The sequence below is a fragment of the Psammomys obesus genome, unplaced genomic scaffold (genome assembly GCF_907164565.1).
Source record: "Psammomys obesus unplaced genomic scaffold, mPsaObe1.curated_primary_1811, whole genome shotgun sequence".
Taxonomy (NCBI): Eukaryota; Metazoa; Chordata; class Mammalia; order Rodentia; family Muridae; genus Psammomys; species Psammomys obesus.
Genome location: NW_026585698.1, coordinates 14,254,939 through 14,279,417, shown reverse-complemented (window position 1 = coordinate 14,279,417; position 24,479 = coordinate 14,254,939). Strand labels below are relative to the sequence as shown.

At 46.1% G+C, this 24,479-nt stretch overlaps 1 protein-coding gene across 2 annotated transcripts in view; it reads left to right on the top strand.

Annotated features, from left to right (window-relative positions):
* The window catches only part of Cabin1 (calcineurin binding protein 1), a 128,788-nt gene that overhangs the window by 36,060 nt on the left and 68,249 nt on the right, over positions 1-24,479 (top strand). The window contains exons 20-26 of one of the 2 annotated variants that reach the window (XM_055598963.1): positions 8,588-8,749; positions 10,116-10,322; positions 10,484-10,629; positions 14,418-14,679; positions 19,443-19,703; positions 21,315-21,466; positions 22,406-22,497. In XM_055598963.1, coding sequence (XP_055454938.1) covers positions 8,588-8,749; positions 10,116-10,322; positions 10,484-10,629; positions 14,418-14,679; positions 19,443-19,703; positions 21,315-21,466; positions 22,406-22,497 — 1,282 coding nt within the window. Of the gene's footprint in view, positions 1-8,587; positions 8,750-10,115; positions 10,323-10,483; positions 10,630-14,417; positions 14,680-19,442; positions 19,704-21,314; positions 21,467-22,405; positions 22,585-24,479 lie in introns of both variants that reach the window. The other variant, XM_055598962.1, reaches the window with a different exon arrangement.

Here is a 24,479-nt window from a genome sequence, read left to right as displayed (position 1 = left end):
GATTTATTGGATTGACTTACAGGATATAGTCTGGGTAGTTTAATGATGTCTCACAAAGGAAAGGCTGAGAATCCAGTAGTTGTTCAGTCCATGAATTTGGATGTCTTAGCAGTCCCCAATATGGGGCTAGAATCCAGGAGGATTCCTGGACAGCTTCTGTTTCTCAGTCAGTGTTGGAATCCTGAAGAAGTTGGATTTTTAGTACCAGCTGCTGCAACTGGATAAATGAACTTGCCAGTAAGAGTAAGGGCAAGCGGGCAAAAAGCTGAGCTTCCTTCTTCTATGTTCTTTTATGTGGGCTGCCACCATATAGCTTAGTTTAGGGTGTCTTCCCACCTCGGATAATCCAATTAAAATTTACCACAGGAGTGCCCAGCAGCTTGGGTTTTAGTTGAGTTTAGATATAGTCAAGTTGACAATCAAGAATAGCCATCACAGTGTTGAAGGAGACTGAAGGTGTTTACAAAGCTTTTGTATGCACAGGGCCTGAGAGTTTGCAAAGCCTGTATTGCTGCCTAAGAATCAGCCACTGCCAGAGCGCAGGTACTGCCTACTTCTAGGAGGTCTCAAGGCAGCTAGCCCATGCAGCCCAGTGATTCCTATATAAGGATGAGGACCAGAATTCAGATCTCTGGAACCTATGTGTCCTAGAGTTACTATTGCTGTGATGAAACACCATGACCAAAAGCAAGTTGAGAAAAGGGTTAATTTAAATAAACGCTCATACTTTGATCATTGAAGTCAGGACAGGAACTCAAACAGGATAGGAACCTGGAGGTAGGAACTGATAGCAGAGGCCATGGAGAGGTGCTTCTTACTGTCTTGCTCCCCATGGCTTGCTCAACCCACTTACTTATAGAACCCAGGACCACCAGTCCAGTCGTAGCTCCACCCACAATGGGCTGGGCCCTCCTACATAAATCACTAAGAAAATGTCCTATGTTTGCATCTTATGGAGGCATTTTTCTTAATTGAGGCACTCTCCTTTCTGGTGACTCTAGCATATGTCAAGTTGACATAAAAGTAGCCAGCACATTGTGAAAGTGCCCTTGGCCATGACAGCCTGCCTATAATTCTTGTGCTTAGAAGGCAGACACAAAATCCCCAGGGAACTCTGGCTAGTCTAGCTGTATTGTCAAGTTCTGGGTTCAGTTGAGAGAGCCTCCCTGTACAAAGGAATTGAGGAGAACTCTAAGTGTTAACCTTTGGGTTAACACATGTGCCCAATACTCGTGCATATACATATAACCATACACATGTGGACACTCTATTAATATAAACACACATCATATGCACAAGGAGGGAAAAAGGGATAATTTGTAGGCTGGCTGTGTGGGGCAGTGATATGAGAGAGAAGAGTAGGCCAAAGGGCCATGGATTGTCCTCTTTGCAGTTTTTCTTGGTCTATGTGTCTTGGACCCTGGATTTCATAAGTCAGATGAATTGAGGGAGAAATGATGAGTGCTGTTGTATTTTGCTTGCCCAGGGCCCATGAGATTCCCAGCAAAGTACTCTCCTCGGGTCTTGCATGACCAACTTTTCCTTTTCTTCCCATCTTTTCCATTCTCTCTTTTCTGTGCCACCTGCTGCTGGATACCTTGTAGTTTGTGTTTGTGTCTCTCCCCTAGTCAGTGGCATGGCTGGGATCAAACAAGACCTTTCTGTCTTGCAGTCTGAAGCATCCCTAGGGATGTAAGCAGTGACCCAACAGTTCTGCCCAGTTTCTTGAAAGATTGTGTGAATAACTTAAAAGAAATTCATTCACTTACCTAGAAGTGTTGACTGTGCTCTCATCATTCTAGGGATACTGTGGGAGTTAGGAGGATGAAGAATTATCACCCAGACTTATGGTCTAATATAAAGGATTGTCTTTTTTCAGACAAGATCTCATTCACATAGTCCAAGTTGAACAAAAACTTATCATGTAGTCAAGGATGATCTTGAATTCTGCTGGCCTTGCCTCTACCTCCTGAGTGCTGATATAATGGGTGTTTACCACTGTTACCAACAAGGATTGTGTCTTGAGAGTGCTTTAAGGCTAATATCCGGAAGACCTTTTGTTTGGATTGTTGTCCCTCCTTGGATGGAGTACAAATGTTCTCTGAAAGACATCCAGTATGATTGTAGCTTGAATTAGCATTTCTTTTCTGGTGCTCTATTTTAGTTGAGGAATTCTTATTCATTCTTCTACACTCAGCTCAGATAGTCCCTCTCGTTAGTTCCTACCTCCTGTGTGGTTCTCTCATACGTTGTGTCTTTGTGCTCAGATTGTGTGCATACCGACAATTCCACACCTGCTGTAAACATGCCTTCTGACAGAGAAGATGAATGGAAGAGGTGTGTGTCCATCATTAAGCAGCATTTTAGGCTTAATTATTATATATCTACATATTGTTATACCCAGTTCGCGAGCCCCCAAAAGATCTACAGGAACCGACTCCATTGCAAAACACATGAGGGTCTTTTTATTGTAAATTACAAGCTGCAGCTTGGGCTCACACAGCCCCACCGCCGAAGCGGTGGGAGCTGAGCGGGCGTCCCCAGGTTAGTTGGGTGATTTATAGATTCTGGTCCCTCCCTTCATACCCAAGGCAGGGGCAATTCCTGCCTGGCAAGCATCTATTGGTCAAGATGCTACATTTTGAATCGGTTGGCTATAGGAAGGTTCCCAGACCATTGACCATGACCAGGTGTCCCTCCCTAGGGGGAGGGTCCAGTTTCCTAGCAACCGTATCTCTAGTGGGTGGGGAAAGAATGCAGGGAGGTAGCTCTCCCCTCAGGCCATTACTAACTTTTTACCGCCCCTACTCTAGGTTTTAATGATAGCTGCTACTTTATCCTTTGGTCTCTCAATATTAGTGAACAATATATAATTGATGGAGTTCTAATATTACAAATCTTTTAAAAACATGTTATTTGTGTTTGTGTGTGTGAGAGAGACAGAGACAGAAAGACACAGAGACAGACAGTACATGTGCCGTGTTGCATGTATAGAGGTCAGAGGACAATGTTCAGGGTTTGGTTCTCTTTCACCATGTGGGTTCTTGGGTTTGAACTCAGTTCATCAGGCTTGGAGGCAAGTTCCTTTACCTGCTAAGCTATATCGCCAGCCCAACCTTTAAAACTGTATAAGAAAATATATAGTATTTAACTTCTTTTAGCTTCTTGCTTTTATTCATTTCAGTATACAAATATATTCACATTGATAGAAGTAAATCTGGTTTGTTTTAAGTTGCTTTGTTGGATGCTATTGTGTGAATATATAAACTACTTTTAAACTTCTAGTTTGGAAAATTTCAAATATATATCACAGTAGAAGGAGTAGTATGGTATAGTTCCAAATATTGAGCACTTAGTCATTATTGTGATACATAGTCACCCTTCTGCTACCTCTATCCCACCTTACTTTTAAGTAAATCTTATTTACTTAATTACTTAATTGCATATCATTTTGTCTCTAAGTATTTGTTTCCATAATTTAAAAAAGCCCCAAATGATGGATGGTGTTAAGGTTGTTTATCCATTTGGGGGTTCATTAGTGGTATGATGTTAACAGCTGCCACAATTTCTGTTCTGTGTGTATGTTTATAAAAAGAATGCCCAGCAAGATGGCACACTCCTGAATTCCAACACTCAAAATGCAGAGGCAGGAGTCCAAGGCCAGCTTGGGCAGCAATAATGAGACCCTGTTTCAAAAATTCCAAAGACAAGGCTGGAGATGAAGTGTAGTGACCGAGTGGTTGGCCACCATGTGAAGGGCCCTGAGCCCATCCCCAGCTTGCAAAACCCCAAACCTCACTTACGCTTGGTGGCTTGTGCCTAGTATGCAAAAACTGCAACAGCAGATTGACTGACTTGAGCTTGGAGCTATCCTGGAAGACCCTGTCTCAAAAATCAACCAAACAACAATAAAGAGCCGTTACAAGGCATGGTGATACAAGTCTGTAATCTTAGCATTTGGAAGGCTGGAAAGAGGGCAAATTGTGAGTTCAAGATCAGCCTAGACTAGATAGTGAGTTCCAGGCTTGAGCCATGTATTTAGCAAGACTCAAAAAGAAAAAAGAAAAAAAAATAAATCAAATCACAGATCCGTCAGGATATAAGAATATCCAGACCCAAACATCAAAACCAAAGCAAAACAAACACACAAAACACTGTTGTCTACCTCTGCCTCCAAAGTCCGTCCCACCATGCCCACCAGCTTAGTCATCTAAAGCTGTATTTTCTCTGAGTGGAGCCTGTAGTTTCAACATTTAGATGGCTGGAGCTGGAGAATTGGTATGAGTTCAGATCCAGCTGGGGCTCATCTGGGACCCTGAGAATGAAACAAAACTAACCAAATAACACCAAAACCTCTGTTTTCAACTTGTTCTCCAAAATAATTGTTTTAGTTTGTGTGTGTTCTTGCAGGCATGTATGTGCATGTGCATGTATGTTCAGTGGTGTATGTGCTACATGTGTGCATGTTTGTGCAGATAGGTGTATGTGTGTGCACGTGTGTGTATGTGCACGCACACACAAGCACCGTTGTGTATGTGCAGGGATGTGTGGGTGTCTGCATACAGAGGCCAGAGGACAGCATCACGTGGTGTTGTGTTCTTTCTCATGTACTGTGCCTCTATAGACTCGGCTGGTTGTTAGCTCCAGGACTGAACTCCAGGATCCACCTGTTTCTGTCTCCTCAGGGCTGGGATTAACCAGCACACACCGCCACACCCAGCTTGTTAAATGTGAGTTCTGGGGATCAAACTTGAGTGCTCTTCATGTCTGTATGGCAAGCACTTTATACCCTGAGCTATATATCTCCCCAGACCTTTGTCAGTCCTATATACTATACAGATTCAGACACTGATAGATCCAAGAGGATTGCCCTGTCCTTTGTTCTCTTTAATGCTTTACAATTACTAACAAGGTTGTGTACTTTTTTGCCACATCCTGTGCAGTGTGGGTTCTGGAATTCTGGATAGGGTCAGTGAGGGAATAAAGAAAGGACAGACACACAGACAGTGAAGTGGGATCAGATAAAAGTTATCTAACTGCTCCCTCTACCAACCTGCCACCAACCTGCAATCTCAGCATGTATATTAGGCACAACACAGAGGGAGGGATTACCTGGTTTGGTAGTGGGTCTCTGTCGACCAGCAGTCTCAGGCTGTAAACGCCGGGAGGAGGAAGCTGTACCGAGAAAAGCTTTGCCATTGCTCTTGAGCCTGGCCCATGTAAATAATGGCTTTGCCAATTTCCCGTGGGTCAGTTGGTCTCGGCACCTTCAACAGGCCACGCCCATGGCAAAATCCGCATTCACTCCGGACTCACGCAGGGCTTCTTCTACTCCCTGTCCCTTTCATGTTGTTGATCCTTGGTTTTCTCTTTCATAGTTTGAATGCTCATAAGATTCGTTAAGTTTTCCTGTGAGCTAACTTACATTCTCTCCGCACCACCCCTCTCACTGCACACACACACCCATTGGTCCTCTACTGAGTCCACTTATTTGTCTGGAGTGTCAGCACTTTTTTGTGCACTCTCGTGTGTACTGAGCTCCATTCCTATGCAGCTGTTTGTTTCTGCGCAGCTTCTGTGTTTTGTTTTGTATTTCGGGACAGGCTCCTGATACTCCTTCTGAGTGCTAGGACTGTAGGCGTGACCTCCACACTCAGCCAGAATGTAAAAATGTTACTATCACGTTCACCAATCTTTTCCTTTATAGCTGTGATGTCCCCATTTAAGCATTCCTTCTAGGGGCAAATCCGATGGCCTGAGGTTGGTTGCTCTCTAGAATCTACATGGTAGAAGGAGAGAAGTGATTCCCTCAAGTTGTTCTTGACCTCCACACATGTGCCATGGCATGCACGTGCCCTTCCCCTGATATAAAGCAAATAAATAAATGTAAACAATGAGAGCAAGAGAGAGAGAGAAATTGTAGCTTATGCCTGGAATTCAAGCACTTCAGTGCTCAGATGGTCAGAAGTTCAAAGTCACCTCAGGTATATAAGACTCTGAATCAATAAACAAAGAAACACACACACACACATATCATTCCTTACTACAAAATTATAAAGTTTTCTTCTGGCTTGTTGTCATATGCATTCTTCATTTCATGGAGATGTGTGTTTGTTTGTTTATAAGGCAAGGAAGGTAGGTCCAGTTTCACATTCTATATGGATGGCCAGTTGGTTTGAGCTCTTAAAGACTCTTACTGAACCTGAGGCTCCTTTCTCTTTCATCTGTGAGTACATAGGGGCTATCATAGGCTCTGTCTTTACTGATGGAAGCAGCCTGCCTGCTCCTGTGCTGGTGCCACAGACAGTGTGATAACAATTAGGATTCCTGTCCTTACCTCTTTTTCCATCACATTGTCTTGGCTATTCTGGCTCCTTCATCCATAACATTATAAGATAAGTGTATAAAATTTTGGGAAACTACTCCCTTCCTGTAATTTTGTTTGGAATCAGTGATCTTGCTGATTAATATGGAAGAAAAATACCCAAATTGAATTATTTTGTCATAAACATAGTATATCTCCCCATTTATTTCAGTCTCATGTGTTCCCATTTCTTACTTCAGTTATGTGCATTTTGTTTGAAAACTAAGTTTTTGTGTGTGGGTCTAGGGATCCAGAAAGGCCTGTACATGCTAGGCATGTGGTCTGCTAATGCCCCATACGTTCAGCCCTAGGTAACTTTCAAAACAAAACAAAACAAAACAGAAACCCGCTTCCTATTGCAGGTAGGTATTTAAATTTAATTTTTTTCTATTTTGTTTTGCAGACATATAGAAATGTTTTAAAAAGGAATTTCTCTTACACATAGCTCATTGTTTTCATTAATTGTAATGGAGTGTGAATTTGATAAAATTTCTGCATCAATGATCATTCGTCTGTGGCTACCTTTCCCCCTCCCTCTTCAGTCTTCACGGTTGTCTGTTTTTCCCTCTCTTGTCTTAGCACCTGGGCACAAGATAGCACGCTTTTTCTGTAAAGAGGAGAGCTTAAAACCTTCTCTGCTTTGTTTGCAAGAGGGTCTGCACACACCTCCTCAGACTCCTGTTATAATGCAAGGACAACGAGACTTGTGGACTTGAGAGTTTAACCTCTCTGTGTCCTGAAGTAGTTCTGTAAAGGCGCGTGGTGAGTACAGGGTCTTGCGTTTATTAGGCAGTACCCTGCCACTGAGGTTACCTCGGCTGTTTCCTTTTTATTTGAGCCAGGATTTCCCTTTATTGCCCAGTCTGGCATCTTGAACTTAACCTAGGCAGGCCTTGAACTTCTGGTCTCTTGTTCTCAGTCTTCCAAGTAGCTGGGTTTCAGTTTTGTACCCGACTACAAAATAGGTTTTCTTCTTTTGATTTATTTCAGGCATTCAAAATGTAACTATTATTCTTTTTAAATAACATTTTTATTAACTCTTTGAGGATGTCATGCAGTGTAGTTTGCTCAGATTCACCTCCACCCTAGCCACCCCAATTCTTGCCTCCATCCGTAACTTCAGGTGCACTCTTCTTAGCTCATACAGAAACTGACAGCCTCTAGACTTGGCCCATGAACAGTGGTTCATCTCTTCCCTCCCTCTCCCCTGAATCTGGTCTCTCTGTAAATTTTAGCTACTGCTAACTCTGATTATTTATTATTGATTCTAGATTTTTATCTCAAGTCATACTCTTTGGAGTAGTGTCCACTTACTAACATAAAGCTGTTGTGGTGTTAAACTTCTAGCAAATTTCCCTTTTTTCATTGCCAAGATTGTTTATGCTTTCCCTTTAAATAAAAAGAGTGAACAACTTTAATCCCACCACTCTGGGGACACAGGAAGCAGCTCTCTGTGAGTTAGAGGCTAGCCTGGTCTACAGAGTGAGTTTTAGGGCTACACAGAGATTTGGGGAGGGGGGAGAGAGCTCACAGCTTAGGAAGTAGCCCAGTAGGTAAAATGCTTGCTACAAACATAAATAAGTAAGGAAGCAAATAAATAAATAAATAAATAAATTTGTTTTCATCTAGTTTTGGCAAAAACGTGTGGCTGCTTGAAAAGAATGTATATTTACTAATAGCTGGGTATAAATATAGTCATACCATTTCATAGCTAGAGATGTAACTGGTTTGCTGTGTTGTTCCTGGTTCTCAGTAATGGTTTGTTTGGAGATTCTTCTCAGCCCTAGTGGAACTTAGAGTTGTTTGTATGTAAGTATTCAGCACTGTTTCCTCCATTGGCATCTGAGCTTTTGAAGTGTAGGGTCTGTGTCAGACCCTACACTGTGCCTAAGAAAAGCTGCTGCTCAGTGAATCCACACTTAGAAAATGGTGGGGATGTGTCCTGACATAGAGTATCTTTGTGGTGTATCTTTGCAGTATCTTTGCAGATGATGGCTAGGTGTGCCAAAGTCAGGAGCCTATTACCATATCCAGCCAGAGCAGTTTGGTAAGGATTACAAGTCCTTTTTAGGAAGCAGAACTTTAAGAATCTAGCCACACAGGGACCCCAGACATTGCCTCCTTAGGGTAAAAGAATCGATGAAGTGGTTATCTCCTTGGGGTCTTGTTCTACAGGGATGCTGAGCCTGTAGACCCTCAGGCATCTCTTCCCTTCTGCCATAGGTGCAAGTTCTCCAGAAGGAGCTTGCTGCGTCTGCCTCTGAAGACACTCACCCCTACAAGGAGGAGCTGGAGACCGCCTTGGAGCAGTGCTTCTACTGCCTGTACAGCTTCCCCAGCAAGAAGAGCAAGGCCAGGTACCTGGAGGAGCACTCGGCCCAGCAGGTGAGGTGTGCCTGCCACCCCAGGCGTGGGCAGGGGCAACTCAGGAAAGCAGGAGCTCCTGAAAGAACATCAGAGTTGTTGTGCTGTACAATCCCACTACAGGCTGTATCTAATGGGGATAAGGTTTGATGGCTGATAAGGAAAGGGTTTCTCTTAGAAGAAATAACACATAATTGATTCAAAATGCAGCATGGTGTGACAATTGTTCATAGGTTTATTTGCAGTTTGGATTACACACATAATTCCATAGACACCTTTTTTTAATTTGTTTTTTTTTTTTTTTCCAGAGCACCATTTGGTACATCATGTCATGGCTAATATCATCAGCCATTTTCCAGTCTTAGATAGTCTCTACCCTAACGTATAGGTTCCTTAGGATGGCATGTCCACTCTGACCAAAGGGTATGGAGCCTCAGCTTCCCACTTATAATTGACACCCCACATCTAACACACACACACACACACACACACACACACACACACACACGGCCAACTCTCATGGTTTCACAGATTACAACCTTCAGTTGTAATTGTTTGCTTTTTTAGAGAGTAGTGCTTTTTTAGAGAGTAGTGCTAGCCAGTCAGGCATGGGTCCTAAAAGTCATGTTTTTAGGCTAGAGATGTAGTTTGGTTGGTAGAATACTTGCCCAGCATACATGAGCCCCCTTTTTTTTCATTACCGTTACGTAGAACCAGCTGTGGTGGAGCACACCCTTGGGAGGTGGCAGTGGGATCATTAAAAGTTCATAGTGAGTTCACAGCCAGCCTGGACTACATGAGACCCAGGTATTGAAATGAGTGGAGATGGCTCAATGGTCAAGAATACTTGCTGCTTTTGCAGAGGACCCGAGTTTCGTTTCTAGCATCATTAACTCCTTAGTCAGAGGATCTAATGCCTTCTTCTGGCCTATGGGGATACCTGCACATATGTGGCATATACATACACACAAATAAGATTTAAAAAATAATTTCTTGACAGTCAATACTAAAAACAATATTTTTTAAACTTAATATTGAACATCGAACTGTCGCTATCATTGGCTCTCCTTCATTAAGAATTTAAATATTTCTGTTTTAGAGTTATAACGTTTACATTATAGTTTTGTGCAGTGATATCCCCAGGGAGCTTGAGGCTTGGGAAATTAATTCTAAGATAAATTATGTTATACCAACCCCCAAACCAAAAAGACTTCGACATTTGAAGCAGCCGGACTGGAGGCTTACCCTCCATTGAAGGTTTGAGAAACAGAGCAGGGAGCAGGCTTCCAATCACCAGCACACCATGAGCACAGTACCCCTGTGAAGGAGCTTTCCCTCCTTTCTTACCCTTGCGTATACTATGAGTCTGCATCTGTTTCTTTTCAAGGTGGATCTTATATGGGAGGATGCCTTATTTATGTTTGAGTATTTTAAGCCCAAGACGCTCCCTGAGTTTGACAGCTATAAGACCAGCACTGTTTCTGCTGACTTGGCCAACCTGCTGAAAAGAATTGCTACCATCGTGCCCCGCACAGAGAAGCCAGCTCTAAGCTTGGACAAAGTCTCGGCCTACATTGAGGGAACCTCAGCTGAGGTGGGCTTCAGGGAACATGGGGTGGTGAGGGTGAGAGCTTCCCTTCAAGCATGGTTTCTGGTCTGCTCAGCACCACCTGCCAGAAATGCCAGGGATCAGAGGAAGCGAGCTGACAGGTTACATCTGTGTACCTCTTCTAACCTCACCCTCTCTCATGCCAGGTACCCTGCCTTCCAGAAGGGGCAGACCCCACCCCTCCAGTGGTGAATGAGCTCTACTACCTCCTGGCTGATTATCATTTCAAGAACAAGGAGCAGTCGAAAGCCATCAAGTTCTACATGCATGATATTTGCATCTGCCCCAACAGGTGGGTGGTGTGGTGTGGAGCCAGGCTGCTGCCAGGAAACCTTCTGACTCTAGTTCAGTCAGTTCTTCAGTGAGCCAGTTTAGTTTCTTGTCTGTAGCAGGATAAGGAAAAAGAAATGGGAGGGGAAAAAAAAGGCTTAGCATTCCTATGCAAGGAAGAAGGCTTCTTTTGTAGAGTTCTCTGGGGGGTGTATTAGGTTCATTATAGGTACAAGATGACCTTTTGAGTTCTCAAGTACAGAGCAAGGATATACTGCCCAGCCCATACTATTGGTTTTGTTTTTGTTTTTATTTTGTTTTTCAAGACAGGGTTTCTCTGTGTAGCCTTGGCTGTCCTGGACTCGCTTTGTAGACTAGGCTGGCCTCGAACTCACAGCGATCCGCCTGCCTCTGCCTCTGCCTCCCAAGTACTGGTATTGCAGGCATGCACTTGTGCATTCATACTGTTGGTTTTGTGTTGCTCCCTTTTCTGGTAGTAGAAACCAGGACAACTGATGGATCCTTTGGGTAAATACCACAGGCTAGGGTTGCTTTGGGGGATTAAGAGGGAGTACTAGGGGCAAGAGATGGCTCAGTGGTTAAGAGCACCACACGGCCACTGTTAATTCCACTTGTAGGATCTAACATCTTTTTCTGGCCTCCACGGGCCCCAGGCATACACATGTGCATGTATATACACACATACTGGCAAAACACACACAAAAAGTAAATTACACAACTAAAATAAATTACATAATTAAAGAGGAGTCTGGAGAAGCTGGAGCCTGAGGGATTTTTCCTGCTGTGACCTTTTGTCATCGGCAGGGAGGTTTGTCCTGGTGCTGTGCATAGGAGCCCTGTGCTGCTTCTGCAGACTGCTGTTGAGCTTCCTCCTAAAAATGTAGCGACTTTTCAGAGTTCAGCATTCTGAAGAGCTCTGCTGTACTCCCGAAGCACAGTACAATTGACTAAAGGGACCATCTGGAAAGGTAGGCTTTGACCATGTAGCCAGCCTGTACTTGAGGGTATAGCACTGCAGGCAAACTCTCCAGAAGTACTTAGGGCTACTACTATGGTGGCTACCCTTGGGCCATGGGTGAACACAAAACTGTCCTGCCTCAGGAAACCTCAGAATTCACCTTCCCGTAAACCTCTCTGAGCAAGGGAAGAAGGAGCTGGGATACAAATAGAAAGCAAGTTTGTAAAACAGCACCTATATGAAAGGCCTCAGAGGCCCCTTTTTGTTTAGCCTGTGGTTTTCTCCTGTCAGGGAGCTATGTCCTTAAAGCCCTCATTGCCTTTGGTGTCACCACTTTAGTTGCAATAGCACAGACCAGCACTTAGCTGGCTGAGCTCGTGCTGTCTGGCATTGATGGCAGGCACCTGTCATGGCGCCTCTTACTTGCAGGGCCCCAGGCAATGCAGTAAGGGACCTAAAGATTCAACTATACCTCCCTCTAATCCAGTGGTTGGTTCTCAGCATTCCTAGTGCTGTGACCCTTTAATAGTTCTTCATGTTGTGGGGACCCTAGCCATAAACTACTTCATTAATTTTGCTAATGTTGGGAATTTTAATGTAAATATCTAATATGCAGGATATCTGATATATGATCCCCAAAGGGGTTGTGACCCACAGGTTTGAGAACAGCTAATATCATCTGTTTAGAGGGTACTAATTAGCCTGTTAGATCCAGCCCATTGGGTGCTGAGATGTCTCCTCTGAGGACTGACCCCGGTACAGAAAGGCTAGGTCTCAGCCCAGAGCCATCTTTATTCTGAGCCGTCACAGGCAGATACCACTGAAGCCTGGAGCTCCATCTGCTTCTTAGTACCAGCTGAGCTACCAGTTTGGTTGTTTTTATTTTTCCTTGGAGCCTTTTGATAGAGATGAAGCCCATGGTAGAGGGCTGGGTGGACAGTAGGGTCCTGATTGCACTGTTAGAGATTCTTGTGAGGACCTTGCTAGCAGTTTTCCTTCCCTTTCACTGAGCTTTCTTTTTGCTGAACTGGAAGAGATACCAAATTTGATAGGCATTTTGGGTTGGAGGTGTGACTGAAACCTAGTTTAGCTCAGCACTTCTGCCCAGGAAACAGCTCTGAGCCCAGTACCAGGATTGAACATGCCCTGCACAATTAAGAGGCCAGAATGTGGACTGTGAACACGTCTTCCTCCTGGGGTCACATGGTCCCTGAGCCACAGGCATCCCGTAGCCCTGCGCTCCTCCAGTATGGGTTGTATGGCGCTGGACTAGATCAGATGCGCACATCCAGAGGGCTCGCTCTCGGGAGGACAGGGGCACTCTCTTTTTCCTGTGCATTTTGTTGTTCCTGTTGCTTGTTTGTTTGCTTTTAACGTGTACGGTTGCTTTGCCTGTGTGTTTGTGTGTCTATGCGTCATGTGCATGTCTGCCGCACATGGAGGCCAAAAGAGAGCATTAGATCCTCTAGAATGGAATTGCAGATGGCTGTGAGCTGCTGTGTGGGTGCTGGGAACTGAACCCTGGTCCTCTGGAAGAGCAGTCAGTGCACTTAACTGCTGAGCCATCTCTCCAGCCTGCTTCTTAGTGCTTTGTGTGTGAAGAAAGTCGTTCTCATGCAGCCTCATAGGCTCTGACACAACACGTTTCCTTTCCTCAAAGTGAGGGAAACAGAGAAAAAAAGTCCCTGTTGTGAAGTGGGCCCTGATAAAGAACAAGTTGCCACTTAAGCCCTCCTCCCCCTCTTCCCTTCCCCAGAGTAACCAGGAAGAAATGGTGGCTTCAGGCCCTCGGTCCCTGAGGAAGAAAGGTTACTCTCAGAAACCTCTCACATGATGGGTGAAGCCTTCATCCTTCCAGTACTCAGTCACCGTTGAGTCTTTGTTGTCATCTCTGGTTGTTGGAGTGCAGTAAAAGCACATCTGAGCTTCACGGGGTTCTTCTGCCTTTGCCATCTCTTGGGATGGATGATCAGACAGTTCCGGTCACTAGTTGGCCAGCTATCTTGAAGGTGTGGTGGCTGAACTGATGATAGATGGGAGGACGGCATTAGCAACCCTTTGGTTGCTGCATTTTGTGTTTTCTGGACTAGCACTCAGAAAACAGCTCTCTAGAGCTCTAAGATTACTTTGGTCCTGGTGTGGTGTCTCCATGGCTACTCATCTTCTCCCAGAATCTTGTGTGTTCCTGCCTCAGCTTCTTTCAGGTTATCTCAGAACCATCAGGTCCCAATCATCACTTCTCATCTTGTTCTTTATTTTGCCATTGGGAACTGAGTGAGATAATAGGGTTCCAGAAACAATATGAATAAACTGGGTGGCTGGGGCTCCATGGTTCTTTGTTCATTGAACTCTTGCATGGTGAGTATATGAGCTTCAGGCCATGAAAAGGATCCTGAAATATCTTTGTTGCCTCAGCTGGACCCCTCTCGTGAGGCCTTGTGGAGTATCCTGTACCTTTACACCAGAGAAGTCCCATGGGCAACCCTTTAATGCTGGGGAATAGAGTCCAAAAGCCGGTCTATTAGAGCAGTCATAGAGTGCTTGCAAAATGCTAAGGGATGTAGAAGAGATATTTTGTCTCTTATCATACCATACCTCATCCTCATTATGTAGTGATACAGGGTTCAAGGCTATGACAAGCTATTCTAAGTCATGATCCTGACTGTCTGGTTGGTCAGATTGAGCTTTGAGTTGTTATATAGAAGCAGAACTTCCACAGTGTTGTGTCTGCCTAACTGCCAGGCTGTAGTGTCTGTTATGCTCTCAGGACAAAAGTGTTGTTTTTTTGTGTTTTTTTTTTTTTTTTTTTTTTTTTTTATCCACTACCTTAGGTTCGATTCCTGGGCAGGCATGGCTCTGGCCCGGGCCAGCCGAATTCAGGACAAGCTGAACTCAAATGAGCTGAAGAGCGATGGACCCATCTGGAAACATGCCACACCTGTTCTGAACTGCTTCCGGAGGGCCCTTGAGATTGACAGCTCTAATTTGTCCTTGTGGATTGAGTATGGCACCATGTCCTATGCCTTACACTCATTTGCTTCCCGCCAACTGAAGCAGTGGAGAGCCGAACTGCCCCCTGAGCTTGTACAGCAGGTGAGGAGGGCCTGCCACCCTCTTGTCTAGCTAGACTGTCCTAGGGTCCCTTCAGTTCTTTGTTCTACCGGCACATGCCTGTGAGCCCTCTGGGAAATGTGAACTGTATCCTGCTCAGTAATAACTGTGTTCCTTGGTCTTTGGGCACCTAGTCTGTTGACAACAATTTCAACAGGTAGACTGTTGTGACCTGACTCATCAATCTGAGTGCAGTTTTGTGGGGAAGAAGGGTGTTGGCCATCTGCAGTAGCCACCTCTTTCCTATTTCCAGAGAAGGCCTTGGGGGCCATGGCAAAACACCTGGCCTGGCATTAGGATTTTCAATTTCTTGGTGTGCAGCATTCCTCTAGTGCAAGATACAGGGTCTGACATGCAGCCACTGCTCAGCAGAGCACCATTGTTTCCTCTAGGTGAGAGTGAAAGGGTCATGCTGACATGTTTGAGGATTTTTTTAGTGGGGAGTGAAGGGTGCTGGAGATCAGAGTGAGTGCCTGGTGAGCACAGACTGCTGTAGAGCCTCATTCCCTGTGCCATTTAGGCCAGCAGGGCCATAAGGTGCAGCTCAGAAAGATCTCTGAAGAGAGCAGGGCATTGAAGGAAGTCAGATAGACAGTGCTTGGTTTCAAGTTTTTGCACTGATGATCTGTGATTAAAACCCCAGGCAAGATGATGTCACTGCTAATATTGTGGCGATGCTGCTGGAGGCTCCATGAGACCCTTGGCAGTTACACCACTGCCAGCCTCTGAAAGCACTGTCTGCCCGAGGGTGAACCGACAGTGTGCTGAGGTGCCTGCTGCCTCCAGGGCCCTGCAGAGTAAGCCCGGCTCTCAGAGCCTTTGAGCTCTTCAGCTGCATTGGAAAGCATGAGGAAGACTGCGGCAGTAAAGTTCACCACTAGAGCTTGCCAGTTCTGTAATCCAAGTGGCATCCCTAACAGTCTACAGTGAAGACAGGCTACTGTTTGAGAACCTCAGCCCTGGGAAAGGGTCATGAAATGCACCTACATAATGAGGACGGAGTTACTGTAATAAATAGTGAATAAAAGATGTCATTGGGCTTTATGAAAAAATTAATAGCCAAGTTGTCTCCTGAATCTTACGTAACAAGAACTTTGTCAGTTCCAAGAAGGTGCTCCTCTTCTGCAGTGAACAAAGGTTCAGCTGACTCTTGGAGAGCCGAGCTTTCTATCAGTTGTATGATTATTTGACACACACCTTCCACCTTTGCAGAATAAATCTAGAAAGATGCTTTTCCAAAGCTATTTGGGAGCAAGCTCCACCCTCTCCCTGGGAGTCTTTTGAATTCATTTTTGTCTTTCAGGGGTATTCTCTTTTTAGACAGTAGACAACTGTGCTAATTCTCAGTCCTCATGCACAAAGGCTCAGAGTTTTCTCCTTTTTTGTTATTTTTATGTGTTTTTCTTTTATTTGCTTTTTCAGCACAGCATTTCTCTGTGTAGCCTTGGCTATCCTAGACTTGCTTTGTAGACCAGGCTGGCCTCAAACTCACAGCCTGCCTCTGCCTCCTCAGTGCTGGGGTTACAGGCATGTGCCACTGCATACACTTGGTTTTCACACTTTCCCAGGACAGGCTGGAAACACAGCACTGGGCTTCACTGCTGTTGTCTGAGGCTCACCCAATAATGTTGTCTTCCTCGTCTGTGTTCAGGGCACTACAACCCTCAGTTTAGCAGGTCCTGTCTGTGTTCTAAACTCTAAGCAGTTTGGTCCCAAGGTGTTCCTTTCTTCAATATTCAGATTGTATGACCTCTATAGATAAGTGAGAATAGTGGCTCCCATACTTGGCTGAGTTTCTTGGATGGGTGTGGAGCTTGTTAAAAGGACATGCCAGGGACCCTCAGACAGAAGCTTTTGTAAGCTCTTGTGTGCTTATTATGTTTTCCTTTACTATTTTTTTTTATTTAATTTTTTTCTCCATTAGTTTAGCTGTGACATAGGGACAGGCTTGACACCAGAGGCAGAGAATATATGTGAGACGTGGCCTTGGAGGTCCCAGCCCATCACTAACAGAAGGCAGATATCAAGTCCTGCACAGGCTGAGCCCTGACAAGAACAGGATGGAGGAGTGCCTGCATGTCTCTCTTCTAAAAATCACCTTCTTTAAGAAGTTGTTGTTCAATTTATATCTTTCTAGACTTTGAAGGGAAACAAAACCTTTTTACCCACAAGCGGTGTGTACATTTAGAGAAATATAGGCGAATTTGCCTACTAGATTTTTTCCTTCAGCCTAAATACCGTTGCGCTAAACGCAGTGTCTGGCTTCCCTTTTCCACCAGCCCATGTTGTACTCTACTCAGGTTTACTTTCTGTGGCTCTAGTCCAGGCCTTTCAAATGACAGCCCAGCCTTGCTCTGGCTGGCCACACAGAAACTCCTGTATGTGTTCCAGTGGCCTCAGATCCCCTGCCACCCACTGCTGTAGACTTGACTCATGGGTGGTTTTGTAACATTAGGGACAAATTATTCTATGGGTAAACACAGAGACATAAGGTGGCCCTTCCCCTAATCTCCTGGTCAGGTGTTACACTTTTATTTTCCAGGAATTCCATGTCCTGAGAGCCAGGAGGAACCTTCTCTGCACCTTTTCTAGAACTTTATTTGTACAGCTCCTCAGGCAAAAGGCATCCCCTGGCCTGGTTCTCTTCTACTGAGGTGCACAGCCTCAGGGATGACCCTGGAGTTTGCCTGTTGCCCTGTTATCTCTGGCAGCTCTGGCCCTGAGACTGCTCTCAGGCTGTCTGCCTCCCTGAAGTATCAGGAAAGCAGAGGGGATGGAAGGCTTAGGGGTGCAAGAGTCCTAGAGGAAGGGGGAGATTTGGCCTCATTATCGGGGGTGCAGACTTCTTAGCAGGACTGCCTGTGTTCCCTGGGCTCTTTCTACCTCTGGGGAGGCAGGTTCCTAGGATGCAGTCCCCTGGTTGCTTGAGCTGTGTGGCCTTACCCTGTCTGAGAAACAGGCTGTTGACCATTTTTACCAGTGGTGTGGGGTAGTGGAAACATTCCCTATGATGTTGATTCTAAGCATGGAAAAAGAATTGGGAGCAGAACTTCATAACCAAGTGACTTGGAGGGGATGACTTGACATTCTTTCTGTGCTTCATGCTGTATATGACACTGACTATTCCTTCTCCACAAGCAGCATTGAGAGAGTGAGTCATGACGCCTGCCTCAGCCATTTCATGAGCCCCAGCACAGGCACCCAGTACGTGGGGAGACTTGAAGTGCCATGAGTAAGGGTATTCTGCTGTTCAGAGATGACAAGCCAGAATGGAGTTATATAGTAGAGCTTCTAGACAGACACTCTTGGTGCCTGTCCCTCTTCCTGAGTGGGATGTTCTTCCTGCTGAACTTGGCAAAACTAGTGGCATTGGTAGTGCCACATAGCTGTTAAGCAGTGTAAGCAGAAGAACTATGTTTAAGCAGCTGCCTTCTCCTTAGACAGATGTGCTGCAGACCCTGTTTTAGAGGCAGTGTGATAGAATCCCTTTGCTACACTTGGCCCCATGTTGTAATTCCTTTTGTTGTATTTCATTCAATGATGGACTTGTAGTCCCTAGATGGCCCATTTCTTTCTAGAAAACAACTGACAAAGCATCTGGGTAGCACATGGCCTTCAAAGTCAGCTATTGCTATAGGATGTTCACAAGGAAGTCTCTGCTGGGCAAACATAAATAGGTCAGGTGTGTCCTGCAGGATGGAGCACGTACTTGTAGCCCTAGCAGTTCCCCTTGCTGAAGACCCGTGCTGTGGCCTTTCTTCTTTCTGTAGTCCCTGGGGTGAGTTGAGAAGAGGCCACAGCCTCCCTGCCACCAAGCTAGGGACACAGTGAAGAGGGGCCACAGACCTGGGGTGCCCAAAATAGCTTTTCTCTGTAGCTCCACACAGTTTCACTCTATCCCCAGCCTGGGAGCTCCCGAATAAAGGAACATGTGTGCTTGGCAGCTGCCAGGAAATAGAAAAAAAGCAGCTAAGTTGGAAGGCCTCCTGCAAATTGACCCTCCACCATGCCATTTCTGCCCTTTGTAAAAGGGTGTCTGAAGGCACTGGCTGAATGCAGTTTCCAAGACAGTGGCGGTCCTGTATGAAGCTCCGGAATCTGCTTTGACAAATGCAGTATGTGTCTTTGAAAGGGTGAGGGGGAGAGGCAGGGAGCTCTGTTTAATTTCAGAGTTTACACTGTCTCCAATGCTGTGAGTTGGGGACTGGGTACTAGGTAAGGGCTGCATGAATATCCTCCCTGGCTCAGCTTGCATGCCCTGCTGAGAGCGGGGAGCAAGTTGCTTAGTCCCTGAAGTGGAGGTTCATCCTGCAAAGGAGGATGCCTCATTTTTTAAGACTGATGAGGCCTAGTTGTATTAGCCTTCTTCCTCCTCATGTTGATGACTGAGGGGCAGCTGTCCTTAGCACTACCACGCAGCCTACAGTTGGGAACCCCAGAGAGATCAGTAGGAGCATTAGTTAGGTGCCACAAGAAGAAGCTAAAAGAAAGGACCTTTAGGTTGATGAGAAATGACCTGAATTTAAGTCCAGCTGTGGACCTTGCATGCTCTTAAGGAGCTCCCAAGCTCCGCATCTTATTGCCTACAGCTGTGATGGTGACAACAGTTCTGGGTCTCAGGTTCGCTGAGAGAGGAACGTAAGTCTGTGAACAAGTCAGCTGGCTTCCTCCAAGGAAACATGATCCCTGGGCAGGTGTAGGCACTGCACCTCAGGCCAGTCTGCAGGCTTGTGGTCTTGTTATAGATGGAGGACCGGCGCAACAGCATGCTGGAGACAGCCAGGCACTGTTTCACGTCTGCAGCCCACTGCGAGGGTGATGGTGATGAGGAGGAATGGCTCATTCACTACATGCTGGGCAAAGTGGCTGAGAAGCAGCAGCAACCACCGACCGTGTACCTGCTGCACTACCGGCAGGCTGCCCACTACTTGCATGAGGAGGCTGCCCGTTACCCTAAGAAGATCCACTACCACAACCCGCCTGAGCTGGCCATGGAAGCCCTGGAGGTAACACTGCAGGTCCAGGGCAGGATGGCGGGGCAGGAGGGGCTGCTCACTCTGTCTCCCCAGGAGGGGAACTCACGGTCCCAGCGACTCTCTTGCACCCTCACTGGTAACATCTCTGCTCAGCAGCTTCACATTCAATTAAATTAAAGCAGCCTGTTCTCTTTTCCTAAGAGTGCTTGCCACTATTTTGGAGAGAATGATCATTTTGTTTTAATTTCTCAGAGAAAGCAGCCTTTCTCTGCAGCATACATGTTCTCACTGAAAGTATAGTACAACATCCATAGCTGCACAGACATTCAGACCTGTTGCCTGGCAGGAGGAGGGTGGTTGGTCACCCTTGTCCTGAGGTGCAGCTAGGCACCTCAGGCCAAATGAGGCCTCAGCCTGGGCCTGGGCCACCCAGCTCAGTAGGTTAGGCCAGAGCCAAAGAAGGCTGCCCTCCATCACAGAATGTTTTGTTCTGTTTTGTTGTTGTTGTTGTTGTTGTTGTTGTTTTTCCCACTGCTACTGAAAACTAGAACAGTGCTTTTTTTGCTGGGATTCACCTTTATGATTTCTAGAATACATTTGGTGAAGGGTTGCACTATTGTTCATAGCAGTCCTCTGTAATCAGCTGTAAGTGCTGACCTTCAGCCAGTCCCATATGGCTAGCAGGCACTTGGAATTTAGGCAGAATCTGTCTCTTATTTTCCTGCCTCTATGGTCACAGGTTTTTGTTTCTGTTTTTTTTTTTTCCCCCTGATTATAAATTCTTTATGCATTCATTTGTTTGTTTTTGTTAAGAGAGTCATAAAATTCCCAAAACATAAAACATGAAAGTCCCCAGTGACCCTGGCCCCCACCCCCATCCCATAATCTGTACTCACAGTTTGGCCTTGTTCTTGAAAGTCTGGGCGTCATGTCCTCTCCGTGTTGGTGGGAACACTGGTGTAGGCTTTTGTAGCTCATGTTTTCATTGGCCAAGGTGTGGTAGAAGGTATGGTAAACTTCCCTGCCCGCCCCTGCCTCCCAGTCACACAAAGTGCTTGCTTACATGAAAAGCCTCTCCTTGCTTTACCAGGAGAGCTTGAGGAAGTATGTGCCCCTAGTCTTGTATCAGAAAGCTCTCGGGAGCATTTGCAGGGGCTTAATTTTAAAGGTGGAGTTGTAGACTACTTACAGTTCTGCCCAAGGCATCCAGTTACTCTAGAAAATGACACCAGTGAGCACATAGGTTCCCTAACCATCCTTAGACCCTCCTTTTAATACTTGCCAATCTTGTGAGCAAACAAAACATACTGCACTTGGGAAGTTGAGACAGAGATCAAGAGTTCCAGACCATCCTTAACTATATAGTAAGATTTTGTCTATCCTGGGCCACATCAGATCGAGCAGTATCCCACCATCATGTGCTTAGATTACTAGGTATATGTTAATGTCAGAATGCTGGCAGTAGCCATTTTCATTTTCAGGGCTTATTTGGGCTGGGGGTTTTCAAAGCTAAAAAAAAGACAGGCATTATGTGGTGGCTTGTCTCCCAGGGCAGCAGCCTGCTTCCAGTGTGGCTGTTTCACTGTGGAACAGACCTTAGACTGGAGAAGGCTGTTTATTATGCCAGAGGTATTGTTCTAGGTCTACTTCCGGCTCCATGCATCCATCCTGAAGCTCCTAGGCAAACCTGACTCTGGGGTTGCTGCAGAGGTCCTGGTCAGCTTTATGAAGGAGGCAGCAGAAGGACCTTTTGCCAGGGGCGAGGAGAAGAATACACCCAAAGCTTCAGAAAAGTGAGTGGCTGCTTGTAGGGACCCTGGGTGGCCCATCTGCTGTTGGGTATGCAGAGGAAAGCCACTGGATAAACGGGAACCTAGAGTCTCTGCTTATGGGGCTGAGCTGTTTCTGTTGAATTGGGGGGGGGGGGGGGGGGGGGAGTGTCTGTTGTCATCCTCAACTCTCCTGCTCCAGTGGAACAAAGCTTTATACTATGCAGAGCATAATAAATGATTAGGTTTTACTTTTTCCTCTTACCCAAGACTCCAACTGGGTGACCTCTGAGGCCCACTGTATGGCCTGTTCTCTCTCTTCTCTATCACCCTCCTCTTGGCAGTTGTGGAGGTTTACAGGTTGACTCTTCTGGCTTGTTTTTGTTTTTGTTTTCACCCTCTCTCAAACTCTGATAAAACTGTCTCAAACTCCAACAAAGAAAGAACAACTGAGGGTGTTTTAGTTGCTCTTTCTTCAACAGTGGACCTGGGACATTGTGCTATCATGTTTGGCACATTTTCCCTACCTCATACCTGTTGCTGCATAGTATGTACCCATAGTTTGTACCCTGTGTTTTATGTGATTATTTCCCCCCCTTGACGATGTAGCAAAAACCCTTCATAGATGTCCAAGCCTACACTGGTATGTGCTTGTTTGTGTCTGCTCACTCATCAGGGATTGATTGTGTTGAGCTGACTTGCTGAAAGGCTCTGACTTGCTGAGGAAATGCTTGTCACTTCCTCTGTAAGATCTCCTGAGCCTGAGACCAGAGATCCTGGCCAGAAAGGTTGGGCAGAATCCATTTGGAGGCTGGAGGCTATGGGGTGATATGCAGACACTCTTCCCTGGAGCCCTAGCCAAATAAGACTGGGACCAGTCAAGCAGACCCTGGGAAGGTTGCTGACCCAAATACACTTCTTTCATCATAATGTGGACACTGACTTGTACCTCTGTCCCCACAGGGAGAAGGCCTGCCTGGTGGATGAGGACTCCCACTCTTCAGCTGGGACACTGCCGGGCCCCGGAGCCTCCCTTCCCTCCTCCTCTGGCCCAGGTCTGACATCCCCACCTTACACAGCTACTCCGATTGACCACGATTACGTCAAATGTAAAAAACCCCATCAGCAGGCGACGCCGGACGGTATAGTCCCTGTTCTCCCTACTGTGCCCAGGGTGGCACACCAATTGTGGGGAGGGTGCTTGAGCGACTTCATTTGTCGCCTTGTTTTGGTGAGGGGGGTGCTGGGTCTGGGGTGACACGGGCAATGTTTCGGACATTCATTTACCTCATGGATTCACGGTGCTTCTTGTGCTTCCAAGACATGCTCAGAGTCGCCATCTGCCTACTCACCCACTTGGGAGGCAGAGAAGGAGCAGGTCTGGCCCAGACAGCTTCCTTTTGAGTTTGCATTTTCCTACCTGCAAAACAGGGGTGCTGACATCTTTGAATGACATTTGGAAGACTCCGTAGGCTGCCTGGAAGTGATTCTTGGCACTGTCAGCTCCATGTGGCCTACGTCTATCTGCAGCACATTGTCATGGCTCTGTCCTTTGATGGTAGGTAGGCCATAACTAATACCGAACCTATCACTCGTGGGCATCCAAATGGGATGCTGAAGGGGTCCCCTAGGACCGTTTCTAAAGCTGTTCCATGTGGAATGAGGCAGTTGGCGACTGTTCAGTCACATTCCTTACTAACATTAGGAGGCTTGCATGCTGGCCCATAGCTTATTTATTTCATGTTCTCACCTGTGCAGTAACAAGCTGGTGACAGAGTACTTGGGACAAGCAAATTGATGGACTTAGAGGGTCATTAAAGTGGAACCCTAGAAAGGTGGTGATAATGCTGAAAGACACCCTCACTCCATGTCACTCATCTCATCTGGGCCGTGGGGAGACAGTTCTTGCTCTGACTTCCAAGATGGTGATGGGACGTTCCTGGGTGGGTAGGATTTGGTGCCAGGGCTGCTCTCATAGCAGGTGGTTCTTAGGGGAAGGATGGATTCTCTGGGTGCCATGGTAGCTCTCACTTGGAGATCCAGCAGAGAGCTGAGGGGGCAGGGCTTACACTACCTTGGCTCCAGAACTCTGCTGAGGCCTGCCTGGTGTACAGATTCCTGGAGAGCGTGGGCATCTGTTCCAGCTTGCTGCACTGAGATCAGTTTCGGAAAAGCTCCAGGGTAGGATAACACAGTGGTTAGGGTTCCCCTCCTCTGGGGCTAGTGTTTTGGTGATTTCCTGGGAGAGCAGAACACTTGAATTCACATCCACTACTAGGTTTGGTTGGGGCCTACAGCATGTATGTTGAAAAGAGACTGAGGATCTGTGTGTGTGCCATGTCTGCACACCTCCCAGTGGGGTTGTGTCTTTGATGAGTTCCTGTGTTTACAGCTCTCCAGAGCAGAAATGTGTGGAGCTGATCCCCAGATCCTCTAGTCTCCAGCTCAGCAGATCGCCCCATGTAAGAGGGAGATCTTAAGTTCAGATTATTTGGGAGAACCACCGTGTTCCAACCATTGACTTTTGAAGACCCTAAGAAAAACACAGTAGGAGCATACCCTTGCTCTGTGAATTTCTGCTAGATACTTTCGGTGAGGGATTCAGCCATCATGCTGAAGGAGAGGGGGCAGCATTTTTCAATGTCCATTTGAACCTCTCATGTGCTCCTACACTTTGGGTGACCTGTGCCTACTCTGCGCCCCACCCCCCAAGGCTCGCTCAGACTACAGGTACCATGAGCTTGGCTGTCAGTGCACAGAATTGATTCTGCTTCTAGGAGCAGGAAGGAGGGAGGCAGGAGTGCCTCAGAGGAGCCTATGTCATCCCTTGTCACTGATGGCCCTGCTAACCAGTGTGGGCACATGTGTGACCGTAGAGCTATTAGGGAACTACTAATAGTTCTACTACTAATAGCAGAGTTCAGGAGCTGGGTGCTGGGCTTGGTAAGTTTATGGTACTAACCTAATAATTAGTTGTTCTGGAAGTTTGCAGAAAAAGTAAGTTCAGATATACTTCCAGTGGTTTCAAAATGATTCC